The sequence below is a fragment of the Lutjanus erythropterus genome, chromosome 22 (genome assembly GCF_056507025.1).
Source record: "Lutjanus erythropterus isolate fLutEry1 chromosome 22, fLutEry1.hap2, whole genome shotgun sequence".
NCBI lineage: Eukaryota > Metazoa > Chordata > Actinopteri > Lutjaniformes > Lutjanidae > Lutjanus > Lutjanus erythropterus.
In genome coordinates, this window is record NC_139338.1 from 12,947,596 (window position 1) to 12,963,090 (window position 15,495).

At 35.4% G+C, this 15,495-nt stretch overlaps 1 protein-coding gene across 2 annotated transcripts; it reads right to left on the reverse strand.

The window, feature by feature from the left end:
- Positions 1-48: 48 nt before the first annotated feature.
- tnnt2e (troponin T2e, cardiac) lies at positions 49-10,867 on the reverse strand. Of its 2 annotated transcripts, none has more exons than XM_084710783.1 (13): positions 10,771-10,867; positions 10,621-10,641; positions 10,065-10,091; positions 9,556-9,576; positions 8,232-8,253; positions 8,077-8,137; positions 7,304-7,420; positions 7,124-7,201; positions 5,821-5,934; positions 5,412-5,524; positions 5,128-5,218; positions 3,123-3,160; positions 49-230 (listed from the first exon to the last, which is right to left on the reverse strand). In XM_084710783.1, exons 1-13 carry the CDS (start codon positions 10,826-10,828, stop codon positions 191-193), a joined length of 801 nt encoding a protein of 266 aa, XP_084566909.1. In that variant the 5' UTR covers positions 10,829-10,867; the 3' UTR covers positions 49-190. The 2 variants fall into 2 exon arrangements, with proteins under 2 accessions (XP_084566909.1, XP_084566908.1); XM_084710782.1 differs by lacking the exon at positions 3,123-3,160 and adding an exon at positions 3,742-3,782.
- Between the last annotated feature and the right edge of the window lie 4,628 nt (positions 10,868-15,495).

Here is a 15,495-nt window from a genome sequence, read left to right on the forward strand (position 1 = left end):
TTAGTGGAAAATAACAGGAAAGTTTCAAACAAACCACACGAACATGGCTCAAAATTACAAGTTTCTTTATTGTTTAAATCCAGCTGTTGCGGGGCTGTTTTATTGTTTACGTGTACATTAATGTCATCAAAGTGGATACTGCTGCTCATTTTCAGGCACTTCCTTGAAGAGCCCCAGCTGACGTTGGCATCTATCTCAGCCTGCCCTTGGTCTTGCCTCTTCCTTTGGCGCTGTAGAAAAAACAAAGAACACTTAACAGCTCACTGTGCACATGCATAAATTAATAATTAATATGAAATGTGATATTTGCAACCATGTTTTCATTAGTGTATAATTAAGACTTGTTGTGTTTTCGTTTCCTTAGAATGAGCCGCTTATGTCTACAGAGGGTGAGTCCGCCACACTGCACTGCCATGTCTCAGCAGTAGCCCAGACTCTTTAGAGACAGTTTTTCACAAGTTCTGCACAAACCGCAGTTTCTCCTACACACTTAAAAGGGAAGGGTGAGGCTAGCAATACTCTGTTGGTTTCAGTTAAAATTATAACTGTACAATTCTTAAATAATCCAACACATTTTTAAAACTGAATTTAATTTAAATGCTATTTCATTCATCCATCATTTTTTTTAGGTGATAGCACTTGTTCAGACCAAAAAACAAGACAGAACTGGCTCTGCTCAGTTTTTCTTTTGGGATATTATAAAATAAAAAAGTCTCTGGCAGCAAACTGTGTGCCAAAGATTTAAATAGTGCCAGAATTAAACTAGATCGTGCTGCACTAAAAGTCTGATGAATGAAATAACATTTGGGCTTGTTTTTTGTATTTCACAATATCATGGTTATATTAGGTATTTATTTACATTTGGGTGTTGATACAAATTTAAACCTTGATATTACAGTATTTAGTCAAAGTTCCTGTATGTTTTTTAAAGACTTTTGTGTATTTGAGTTTGTAGAAAAACATAGTCATGTTCTTCAACACAAGGTAACAAAGTATTTCTTCTTTTCAGAAGCAAAACCCTGTTGGTGATATCTTGTTTGCAGGCATGTTTTTCTACAAACTCTTTTAAACAAAAGATGCCAAATTCCTCAAATGTTTATAGCTAACCTGAGTAAGTTTACACTTGAGTTCACTGATACTTTTTGTTACAGATAAATTTCAGTTATACAGTACATAGTGTGGACAGCTCCCTGTGTGCTGTAGATTCATTAGAAAAGTGAAATTAGGTAAAGAAGAGGGTGAACTGGAGTGGGGTGATGAGGAGGACTGAAGAGGGCAAACAACAAAGCAGCATGCTATTAGAGAAGAGAAAAACAGGATTTCACACAGATGGCAAATGATGATTGTGTCCTCTGAGCAGCAGCCTTACCTTTGATACGCTGCCTTTGTTCTCTTTTTGCACCTTCGCCCATAAGATCTGACACACCAACAATTTACTCTCCCAGATATTTGACTCGAAAAAATAGACACTTACCAGCTGATTCAACACAGACGGCCCACTTTCTGCCTTAAAACGTTGACATACTTAACTTCTTAAGACTTTTCAAGAGGTCTGGTTCAGATTGGCTTATATATCAAAAAATGTAACTACTAGTGTTACACAAAGCAGTTTAAACAGGTAGTGAATGTGTGGGGCTTTGAGACGCTTGCTCAAACCACCACACTGCCTCTCGATTTGACCAACTTCAAAGTTCAATTTTTATAGCTGTGGATCAGGAACACAATGTTTTCAGACTGCCTGGGTGAAGATGTAAAGAGGGATGATGAGTAATGGATGGATGGAAAGGACTTTCTACATCAGTTAAGAGAGAAAAGAGAATATTATAAGCATAGTAGGAAACCAGTACAGTATGGTAAAAAAAAAAAAATAATCAAATACTGCATGCATGTGTTAAATGGTAACTGGTATTTTTCACCCTTAAGTGACTAATTGGGGCGACAGTTTTTTAAATTGGTCCAGTATTGGGAACATCGCTGCAGCAGTGCTGCGAAACAGGCTGCAGTGTAATGTTTAGTGGCAACTGCACCTGTCAAATGACATTCTCTAAAAGTGTTTGTTGTTGCCGATGACAGACTGTTATATTAAGGATGGCTGCAGACACAGACACTTGTGTACAGTGTGAGAGACATTTTGTTTCCCCCAAACCTCAGCAAACTCCATTTACAAAACCAGTAATTTTATCATAGCAAAGCACACTTTATTCAAATTTGAATAAAGCAAACTTTAGCAAGCAAACGAGTAGATAATTGTTGGAAAGATCATTCCAACAATTATCTACTCGTTTGGTCAAAGTAAAGCATAATTCACCTCATTAAGCTGTTGGAAAAGTGAAAAGATGAGCCAAGAGTTTAACTTTGTTGAGTTTGTGTTTTACAATGATTAAATTACTGTTTCTGTAAATGGAGTCTGGTGGCTTTCTTGTTAAACAAAAACTTAGGATCCTATTGTTTAAAAAAAAGGTCTGTCTCTGCAGCGATCCTTTGCATAATGCTGTCAACACTTAGAATAACAATCAAAGACAAACAAGCACTTTTAGTGGACATACTTTGATGGTGCCCAATTGCCCATTAGGATTACACTGCAGCCTGTTTCGTGGCTGACTGCTGCAGCATTCTTGCTCAAAATCTTTTGTCCCTATTAGTCACTTAGACACAAACAGAGAAAGAGGGTACAGGTTGAAAATACAAAAGTTACCCTTTAAAGTGACAGTCTTTCTACTACTTAATTGATCTTTTTCCATGGCTGTTTTACTTGATTACAGCCATAGGAAACTGAGATCTGTGCTGCGCCACGTTAGAACTAGTTCTATGTTCACAACTCACACAGTAAAGACTCCGTCACATGTTCCCACTTGACATCAAGTAGGATGATGTGAGTTTAAAAGGCCTTGGGCAAATAAAGATAGTGTAGAGTAGGAAAATGAAAGCTTTGTATCAAATACCAAATTTTGTTTTAAAGAAAACACTTTGCATTTTTGTACTGTATGATCTGACACATTTCCCGAGGCTCTTTAAAAGAAGACCAAAACTATCTCTACACTACATCAATAGATTTTTAAAACACAACGCAAGATACTCTCAGTGCTGATATGAGCCACACGTCAAAGGTGGCTACTACTTACCTCTGGTGGTCCTGAACACGAGCCAGGAGCACAGTGATCTGTGGGGGACACACACGGAGGAATGGCTAAGCACAGAGACAACAGACAGACACCACCTGAGCCAAAGAGCGGACCGCGTGGTCCTAAAGAAGAGCTCAACAGGGAAAGCTAATGTTCACCTTCGAAGAGATTAATGTGTGGATGGGGACTCACCTCGGGTCGTCCTGACAGAAAGAACTGAAATGTTTCTCACAATGTTTCAGTTGTCCTTGCAAGCTGTCCCTGTGAGCTAGAGATGAGGGATGAGATGCTGCTCTGACAAGAAAGCAAATTATCTCCTACTTATGTAATTTTCACTTTAGAGGTGTCAGTTCCTCGTTTCTTTCAATGCTTCTTAGTAGTAAATCTAACTGTAGCAGTAGAATACCTGCCTTTTGGGATTTCTCTCACAGGATTAAACACAACCAGCGTCTACAGGCTTCTTCATCAACACACACTACCAGTTTCACCTTGTTTGCGACTGTCGCCCAGTTTTCTTCCTGCTCCACTGTCCGAGACTCGGTTTGTGACCCTTCAACACACGGACGGCAAGACTACACAACAACCAAGAGGCCCACACTCCTCATTAACAGTTACTCACAACTTCTGCTGCTCATTGATTCGGGTCTGGAGTACATTGATCTGGAAGTCAAGCCACATTCATTTTAGATAGGCGCCCTCGGGACAGCCTTGCACTTAAAAGCACAGCACATACCGTCTCAGCTTTCACATTCTGTGGCTTTTACAGGGCTGTAGGCTGTATACCATTAATTTGCTCATCATTATCATTTTACCCCGTGATCTAAATTAATGTAGTACACAAATTAGTTCAAGTAGTAAATATTGTGGCTAATGTGATACATATCTGGCCTGTCAATTTTCTTTAAAAACACACAAAAATAATTACAACTAAATTTCTTCTTTTTTGTAAGTCAAGATTGTTAAGTATGGAAAGTCATTATAATGAGAAACTTTATCAAAATAATAACTTAATATTCAATATAATGTCTTACTTAGCTCAAAGAATGCCTTAGTATTGTAAAACAATGAGTTAGTATCACAAAATGAGCCAGTATTGTGAAATGACGACTTAGTATTGATATTTAGAAACTTTATCAAAATAATGACTTACTTAGCTCAAAATGATTACTTACTATTCACAAAGTAATGGCTTGTTATCTCAATAAAAGTCTTCGTATTGCAAAGGAATGACTTAATATCTCAAAATAATTAATTCATATGGCAAAATAATTACTATCTCAAAACAAAGACTATGTATTGCAAAATATTGAGAAACTTTCTCAAAATGATCTACTAATGAAATATTTTGCTATACTAGGTAATTATTTGGAAATATTAACATCATTAGTTTGAGAAAAATTCTCATTATAATGACTTACAGGATCTCTCTTTTCTATGACATTGCTGGGAATGGGCTTCCATACTAAAGAAACAGTAAGACAATGTTCTTACCAAGAGTTAGAAAAGAAGACTGATACTGCATTCATGTCTGTATGGTAAATATAGTTAGAGCCAGCAGCTGGTTAGCTTAGCTTAGCATAAAAACTGGAAACAGAGGGAAACAGCTAGCCTAGCCTTGTTCAAATGTAACAAAATCAAACTAATAGCAGATCTAAAGCTCACAGAGGACTGTCAAAAGGACATATTTTGTTCACTGCACTAAGCTAACTGACTACTAGCTGTAGCTTATATATCATATTTACTATACAAACATTAGATTGGTATCAATCTTCTCATCTAACACTCAGAATTAATGTCATTGGATAGCCTGTGAGTTTGGCCTAAAGACACAGTATTCCTTTAAAAATTCTCAGTTTTTCTATCCAGACTGTTTTAACTTTTACACTGGTTTTATAAAAGTAGGTTCTACAGATGTGAATTAAAGTTTGGAGAAAAGTAAGGGTTTCTATTTTGTATCATTTCATGGAGCAATTGGCACATGAACACCTCGGGGCAAAGTACTTACATCATATTTCTGTCTCTTCAGTTTCTCAGTCAGGTCAAACTTCTCAGCCTCCAGTGTCATCAGCCACTGCCACAGCTCATTGGCCTTCTCCCTTTGGAGCGAAAACCAGGAGTATTTCAGAAACCAAAAACTAAAAGGCCATGTCAAAACTGTAAAACTCCATGATGGAAAGTAGATCGGAGTTTATTCACGAACAAATCACCTGCATCAGACCGTAAATGTGGATATTAGCCTGTTTACACAACTGTGAGCAATAACTGCAAGTAAAAACACAGTATCCTTACTTGACTTTGTCCTCACTGAGGTGGTCGATGTTGAGAGGCTTCCTCCTCTCCGCCAGGATCTTCTTTTTCTTCTCTCTCTCCGTCTGCTTCTTCGCTCCCCTCTTTCCGTCTTGCTGGATAGGAGAATCAATCCAAGATGATGTGGTGACAGAATACGAGAAAGAAAGAATGACAGAAAGAAAATATCAAAGAGACCACAAAGTCTGGAACTCCTTCTGTCACTCAAATCATTTCACAACATTAAAATGCTTAAAACCACAACATATAGGTGGAAATTCAAGATTTTATTAAGTGTTATTGTGGGTACTTTCACTGTCAATCCTTCATGTTTGCATGATGGCAGATTAGTAAATCAGTGAGAATTCAGTCAGCAGTTTTCATGTGTGTATGTGTGTGTGTGATGACTGACCCTCTGTTGGACACCGCCATATTGCTGAGTCATGTTTGTCAGAGCCTTCTTCTTCTTGGCGTCCTCATCCAGCTTCTTTCGTGCCTCCTCTTGCTCCTTTCTCTCCTTTTCTTCCTGCAGCACAAATCATACGAGACAGTCACAGGAGAAACAAACACACCACCTTTTCTTTCCAACTGCTGAACCAGTGCTGATATAAAAATAAAATATGTTGCCTAATTACATCTAGCTAATACGAGGAGACGTTATCACTCATTTGGAGTCGTGTTTCTGGCCAGTTGGTAAGTATTCACTCACCTTTTAGCTCTGTTTTTGGTCTCCACCAGCTCCTGGGGAAAGTGCTAAATGCTTATTTCTGTTCTTCAGCTAGCTGCTATTCTTGGTAAACTAAGTCTACAGCCAAGTGTACACAAGTGTGAACCCATTGAGACATCGCTCGTTGGTTTATGGACTACCCTTTTGAAGCTTCAAGTTTGGCATTAAGGCTATCGCCATGTTGGTTTGTTGGAGCCAGAAGTGACCATATTTGGATAAGAGGGTGGAGCTGGAGAGGATGCACTTTGCTATGCTTCTATTGAGGAAGATTTGAAACTAGCAATTAAGACCATAAAAACATTAGGATATTGTTTACTGACGTCATAATTCAAGTGAGAAGGGGAGTCATATTCCCTTAAACTTACATATAATCAGACTTCTTTTTGCAACCAGTGGAGTTGCCCTCTGTTTTTTTCATTTTGAAAATGAAGTTAAAATGTCCAGAATAAACTGCATAAATACAAATAAATCAGAGGAAAAGGGGTCTTTTTTTTTGCATTTTGAGATTAATGCATAAATGGTGTTTCAACATTTCTCAACATTTTGACTTTATTCTCAAAATGCAAACTTTAAAAATCTTATCTTCCCCTTTTCAATTTTTTCCCTTATGCCTGGCTCTAATGCTCTTCCATAGAAATCCCCCACAGGCAAGGACTTCTAGTTGATCCAAATCTGTGTCGCCTGGGCTGAAATTAAAGCTGCACAAAGCCGTTTTGTAATGTGACATCATTAAGTACCCTCATATTTAAAAGACTGGCCTGTGGTGCTTTATAGTATATCAAAGCAAAAGATCAAGGAGTATTCACTTTCTCTTGTGTAGGAGTTTATTTGTCGCTTCCTCCAGCCAGAGAAGACTCCCTGCCAGGATACACACATGCCCAATTCCCTAATTATATTTGGGAGATTATTTTTTTTAATGGCACTATTTATTTATTGTATGTGGGGTCACGTCCTGAAAAAGATGACAAGACGATTAGAGGGAACTCACAGCAACACGAGCCTGCCTCTCCTTCTCCTGCTCAGCACGGACCCTCTGCTGTTCGGCCCTCTCAGCACGACGCTTCTCCTGCACATCCATGCACATAAACACACACACTGTAATTGTTTGTTGGGTGATGCAACACTCCAGTGACCTGTTTTTTGTTTTTTTCTTCCTGGAAAGACTTACGATCCTGTTAACGAGCGCGATGAGCTCCTCCTCGTCCTTCTTCCTCTGAATGAAGTGGGCCTCGATCAGAGACTGCAGCTCAGACAGATCCTTCTCCTGACGCTTCCTGTGGATGTCCTGCAGCCACAGACACACACGTTTGTTTTGACAGACTTACAAGCAGAGGTGACAAAAGCACACATTCTTAACAGAAGTAGAAGTACAGATACTTGTGTAAAAGTAGAAGTACTAATTCAATTTCTTTACTCAAAAGTGAAAAATTACAGGCTCTGAAATGTACTCAAATTATAAAAGTAAAAAGTCATTTGTGTCAGTTGTTTTAGTGCACAGCTGAAGAAAATAAAAACAATCAATAATTAATCAATTCTCCTCAAATGCATTACAAAGTAAAGTAACATGCCTGTTTTGAAAATAAATGTAGAAGTGAGTAAAAAGTATAGATATCTGTATTTAAACAGATAGGGAGTAGAAATAAAAAGTTGTAAGAAAAATGAATATTCAAGTACTGAAAATTCTATTACCAAGTACTTGTACTTCATTATGTCCCACCTCTACTTATAAAGACCTTTAGTGACTGCATTTCCAGTGAGCAAAGCCCTAATCAAGTCACAAAACAAAGTCTTGACCCTAAATTTCTGAGGCAGAGATTTGGTCCTTATAATCAAGATAAACATTTCTGCATGCAGACACATTCAGTATACAGACAAAAACACCAGTTTACTGTTGAATGTGTCTGAGTCTCTACGTAGCTTAAAATGGAATCAGTCACTTACATCAAAGTCGACTTTCTCTCCCTCTGGTATCTTTGGCACAGCTATAGCTGGAGCAAATGCCCTAAAATAACATCTCTGGGTTAGAATAAGAACTTTCAGGGAGCAGTTAAACACTAGCTGGTACACAGATCATAGATTCACATGTCAAGACTTACTTTGGTTTGGGTTTGGAGTCATCTGTTTGAATAAAAAAGGATAATCACGGTTACTACAGCACAGTTATTTTAATCTAGATAAAAGTAATTGTCTTTATTTTATCCGAGATTAAATTAAAACATTAATCTTAACAAAAAGTATACTGCAGTATAACACTGACAACTGATGTGTCAAACAGTTTGGCTTCAGTAGATAAAATGACAGTGTTCACTCACCCTGACTCTCTCCTGTAGGCCAAGAGCATTGGAGTGAAAGATTATTAACTCATTAATGACCCTTACTAATGGAACGATAGAAGACAAATACACTCAATACATACTCTGACAAATGTGCTGTGTAACTGAATGAGTATTGGAACAATAGATTTTCCTGGACAGTGGAGGAAAGAAATAAAAAGTGTGCCAGCATGCAGAAATTCATGATGCATTCATCGTTAAGATCAAAAAACGTTTATAATAAAACTCAGATTAAACATAGATAACTATTAACTATGTAACTCTTTAGAGGCACATAGGGGGATACTTCATCACGTTTCCTGCACAGGGAAGGTATCCTGGAGGTCCCTGAATCACATTTTCTCCACCCTAACAGTACTGGAGGAGCACCATAGAGAGCCCTGCATCACTTTCTATCTACTGAGAGCATGTCCTGAATAGCCCTGCATCATGTTTTCTCCACTGGAAGAGCACCTCATTAGGCCTTGCATGTTTTCTCCACTGGAATGGCACCCTAGAAGGCATTTCATCACCAGAGGCATCATAGAGGCATCATGTTTTCTCCACTGGAGAGGCATCCTTAAGGTTAATTTATCACATTTTTCTGCTCTGGAAGGGCACTTCATCATATTTTTTCCCCTAGAAAGGCATTTTAGATGGTAATTTATCATGTTTTGTACACTGGTAGAGCATCCTAGAGAGCCCTGGACCATTTCCTTACACGTTGGACAACCACAGAGGGCACTTTTGCAGCAATTTGTGAGAACATGGGAGCACATACAATAGTATTTTATGTTAAGTCTGTAAGCATTTAACGCATGGCGCCTATTACACTAATTTGATACAGCATGAGCAGCATGTGTAACAGAATGTGTACAGCATTCTGACAATGATTGGCTCAACATGAAGGGTGTTTCTTCATAGTCTCAGAAAAAGCTGTATTTAAAAATTACCATATGCTTTTTTTTTTTTGGATGGGGGCATGTCATGAGCATGTGTTATACAGTGCAGGTCTCCAGTGGACGGGCGGAGACCCTAGACAACCATGTCAAACTACAGTAATGATCACAAAATGTCCTCATATGGCTTCATCAGGAAGTAACAGTACCTTCATCTGCAGCTGGAGACTCTGTGGCAGAGGACATAAGGACATGTTAGTGCATCAGCCGGCAGAATACAAATGGATTCACTTTATTATTTGCAAACTGTTTCACTCAGGTCAGAAATCTACATATTTTTGATACAAACACTTTTTTGGCTGTCAGAAAAAGAAATAGAAAGTCTGAACAGTGTCTGTTTGCCTCTAGGGGGTTTCAAGCCATGAAAGCTTAGTTTACTTTCAGACAGTGGAAGCAGTTCTTTTGTAAAAATGTGTTATCAGAATAAATATTAAGGCATGGGGAGAAAAATAAAATTGGAAGATATTTACACAGATTCATCCGTAACAGGGAACTGAATAGATTGAAAGTCACTATTACTATTTCCCACATATAGCTCAGCACTAAGGTCTTCTTACTCCGACTAAATGACTGTAAAACAAGGTGGGATGCACAAACCTGAGTGAAATATTGTGTGATTTAGTCACACCATGCAAGTTTGAACAGAGAGAACTGTTACCTTCTTCTACAGGCTCTTCTGCAGGCTCTAAAATTAAACAGATCAGTGACAATGATCATAATCAATATAAGAAATGGAGAATACAGAAGCTCATTAAGAAATGTTCATGGTGTAGCTGCAATATGTTAATGTTATACAAGGATGTTTTATTCATATACTATACACTGTTATAACTTCAAAAAAGTTGGGTAATTTTGTAATTGTTCAAAACAAACAAACTTCATATTAATTCAGTAGTGCACCAAAAAGATCATGTTCAGTAACCTTAAGATATTAAGTTAAACTGACAAATATTTCTAACATTTAACATTTGTATAATTTATTACATTTTACTTAACTAATTAAATACTTCACCATTGTTCGCAGTGTTTATTAACTTGAATAAACAAAACTTGTATGTTTATATTAAGTTAATGAGAAAAGATTAATTTGACTAAATCCCTGTATGACTTTTTTACAGTGTATTTATACAATGTATTTCTTATAGCTGCACCATTGAACACTTAATATATTATAATCAAAGAGAATAATACTATCTAAAAAAAGAAGTAATTACCTTCTTCTGCAGCAGGAGCTTCTGTGGTAGTGGGAAATAATGAATGAAATGATGTTTCAATATATTTGTTAATAAAATAAAAGCAAGGACGCTGTTATATATTTATACTATATTAGAACAGAATAAAACAGTAGAGAAAAAAACTCATTACTTCCTCCACAGGCTCTTTGTAAAGGTAATGTTGAACAGGCAGTTGATGAACAATCATAATTTATGCAAGAAATGGAGAATAACTCATTAGTAAATGTTCATAGCACAACTTTGCTACTATATGATAATATTACGTGGGAGTATCCTTCAGCCAAAATATAATTAAAGTTAAAGTAAATGAGCCAAAGTCAAACAAGATTTGATTCACAGGCATATAAACCATTGGGGGGGAAGGGGGGTGTATTCTCATACATACATACATACATACATACATACATACATACATACATACTTATGACCATACATACATACATATGAAAATACATACATATGACTATCCATACATACATACATATGACTATACATACATACATACATAAGACTATACATACATACATACATACATATGACCATACATACATACATATGACCATACATACATACATATGACCATGCATACATACATACATACATACATACATACATATGACCATACATACATACATATGACCATACATACATACATACATGGGATGCTGTTATAGCCTATATCCGATATTTACCATTATATATATATATTTTTTAAAAAGTTTCTGAGATGATAAAATTTTGTACAGACTGTAAATGCAAACTGCATTTTTGAATGTCTTCCTTTATTTTCAAAACATGTTTTACTTCCAAATAAGAAGGTTACAGGGCCATAAAACACAGGTAACCAACAGTATTACTTTTTTAGCAACCTTTACAACTTGTAGCAAGTGTTTAACTAAATTAAAGTACAGTTTGACTCCCTAAGGATCATAAATCAAAAATAATATCCCGACAGACATATGACCATACATACATACATACATACATGTAGCCATACATATGACCATGCATACATACATACATACGTACATATCACCATACCTACATACTTATGACCATACATACATACTTATGACCATATATACATACATATGAACATACATACATGTGACCATACATACATATGGCCATGCATATGACCATGCATACATACATACACACATATGACCATACATACATATAAACATGTGACCATACAAACATATGACCATACATACATATGGCCATACATACATACATATGACCATACATACATACACACATATGCCCATACATACATACATACATACGTACATACATACATACATATATACATATATATATATGGCCATACATACATACATACATACATACATACATATGACCATGCATACATACATACATACACATGACCATGCATACATACATACATATGACCATACAGACACTTATGACCATACATACATACATATGACCATGCATATATACATACATACATATAACCATACATACATACATATGACCATACATATGATCATACATACATATAACCATACATACATACAACCATACATACATATGAGCATACATATGCATGACTATGCATATGAGCAGACATACATACATATGGCCATACATATGACCATGCATACATACATACATACATATGACCATACATACATACATACATACATACATACATATGAGCATACATACATACATATGGCCATACATATGACCATGCACACATACATACATATGAACATACATACATACAGCCATACATATGACCATGCATACATACATACATACATACATACATACATATGACCATAGACACTTATGACCATACATACATACATATGACCATACATACATATAACCATACATACATATATATATATATGAGCATAGATATGATCATACATACATATGACCATACTTTTGACCATACATACATACGGCCATACATATGACCATGCATACATACATTTATACATACATACATATGACCATACATATGAACATACATACATACATACATACATATGGCCATACATATGACCATGCATACATACATACATATGACCATATATACATACATATGGCCATAGATATGATCATGCATATATACATACATATGACCATACATACATACAACCATACATACATGCATATGACCACACATACATACATACATACATACATACATACATACATACATATGACCATACATACATACATACATACATACTTATGACTATACATACATACTTATGACCATACATACATACAACCATACATACATACATATGACCATACATACATACATATGACAATACATACATACATATGACCATACATACATATGACCATACATACATATTACCATACATACACACATACACACACACATACATACATACATACATATTACCATACGTACATACAACCATACATACATACATATGACCATACATACATACTTATGACCATACATACATACATACATATGACCATACATACATACATACGACCATACATATGAGCATACATACATACATACATATGAGCATACATATGAGCATACATACGTACATATGACCATACATATGACCATGCATACATACATACTTATGACCATACATACATACATACATACATACATACATACATATGCCCATACATACATACATACATACATACATACATACATATATATGGCCATACATACATACATACATACATATGACCATTCATACATACATACATATGACCATACAGACACTTATGACCATACATACATACATATGACCATACATACATATGACCATGCATATATACATACATACATATAACCATACATACATACATATGAGCATACATATGATCATGCATACATATGACCATACATACATACATACTTATGACCATACATACATACAACCATACATACATACATATGACCATACATACATACATATGACAATACATACATACATATGACCATACATATGACCATACATACATATGACCATACATATTACCATACATACACACATACATACATACATACATACATATGACCATACATACATACAACCATACATACATACATATGACCATACATACATACTCATGACCATACATACATACATACATACATATGACCATACATACATACATACGACCATACATATGAGCATACATACATACATATGAGCATACATATGAGCATACATACGTACATATGACCATACATATGACCATGCATACATACATACTTATGACCATACATACTTATGACCATGCATACATACATACTTATGAACATACATACTTATGACCATACATACATACAACCATACATATGACCATACATACATACATACATACATACATACATATGTCCATACATACATACATATGACCATACATACATAAATATGGCCATAAATATGACCATGCATATATACATACATATGACCATACATACATACATACATATGGCCATACATATAAATATACATATGTCAATACATACATACATACATACAACCATACATACATATGATCATGCATACATACACACATACATATAACCATACATACATGTGACCATTCATATGAGCATACATACATACATACATATGACCATACATACTTATGATCATACATATGACCATGCATACATACATACATACATACATACATACATATGACAATGCATACATACTTAAGACCATACATACACACATACATATGACCATAGACACTTATGACCATACATACATACATATGATCGTACATACATATGACCATACATACATACAACCATACATACATACATACTTATGACTATACATACATACTTATGACCATACATACATACAACCATACATACATACATACATATGACCATACATACATACATACATACATATGACAATACATACATACATATGACCATACATATGACCATACATACATATGACCATACATATTACCATACATACACACATACATACATACATACATACATATTACCATACATACATACAACCATACATACATACTTATGAACATACATACATACAAACATACATACGACCATACATATGAGCATACATACATACATACATACGACCATACATATGAGCATACATACATACATACATATGAGCATACATATGAGCATACATACGTACATATGACCATACATATGACCATGCATACATACATACTTATGACCATACATACTTATGACCATACATACATACAACCATACATATGACCATACATACATACATATGCCCATACATACGTACATACATACATACATATATATGGCCATACATACATACATACATACATATGACCATGCATACATACATATACATATGACCATACAGACACTTATGACCATACATACATACATATGACCATACATACACACATCCTTATGACCATATATACTTATGACCATACATACATACATAGGACCATTCATATGAACATATATACATACATACATATGACCATACATATGACCATACATACGACCGTACATACTTATGATCATACATATGACCATGCATACATACATACATATGACAATACATACATACTTATGACCATACATACACACATACTTATGACCATATATACTTATGACCATACATACATATGACCAATCATATGAACATACATAAATACATACATACATATGACCATACATACATATGACCATACATATGACCATATATACATATGACCATACATATGACCATACATACATATGTTCATACATACATACATATAACCATACATACATGAGACCATTCATATGAGCATACATACATACATACACATATG

What these genes read in the sequence shown, in the direction of transcription:
- tnnt2e (XM_084710782.1), bottom strand. Translation starts at nt 10,828, where the DNA reads ATGATTGTTCATCAACTGCCTGTTCAACATTACCTTTACAAAGAGCCT. An exon ending in AGCTCCTGCTGCAGAAGAAG is followed by an intron (nt 10,092 to 10,620) that starts GTAATTACTTCT and finishes GTTTAATTTTAG; the next exon opens with AGCCTGCAGAAGAGCCTGTA. An exon ending in GTCTCCAGCTGCAGATGAAG is followed by an intron (nt 8,254 to 9,555) that starts GTACTGTTACTT and finishes TTATTCAAACAG; the next exon opens with ATGACTCCAAACCCAAACCA.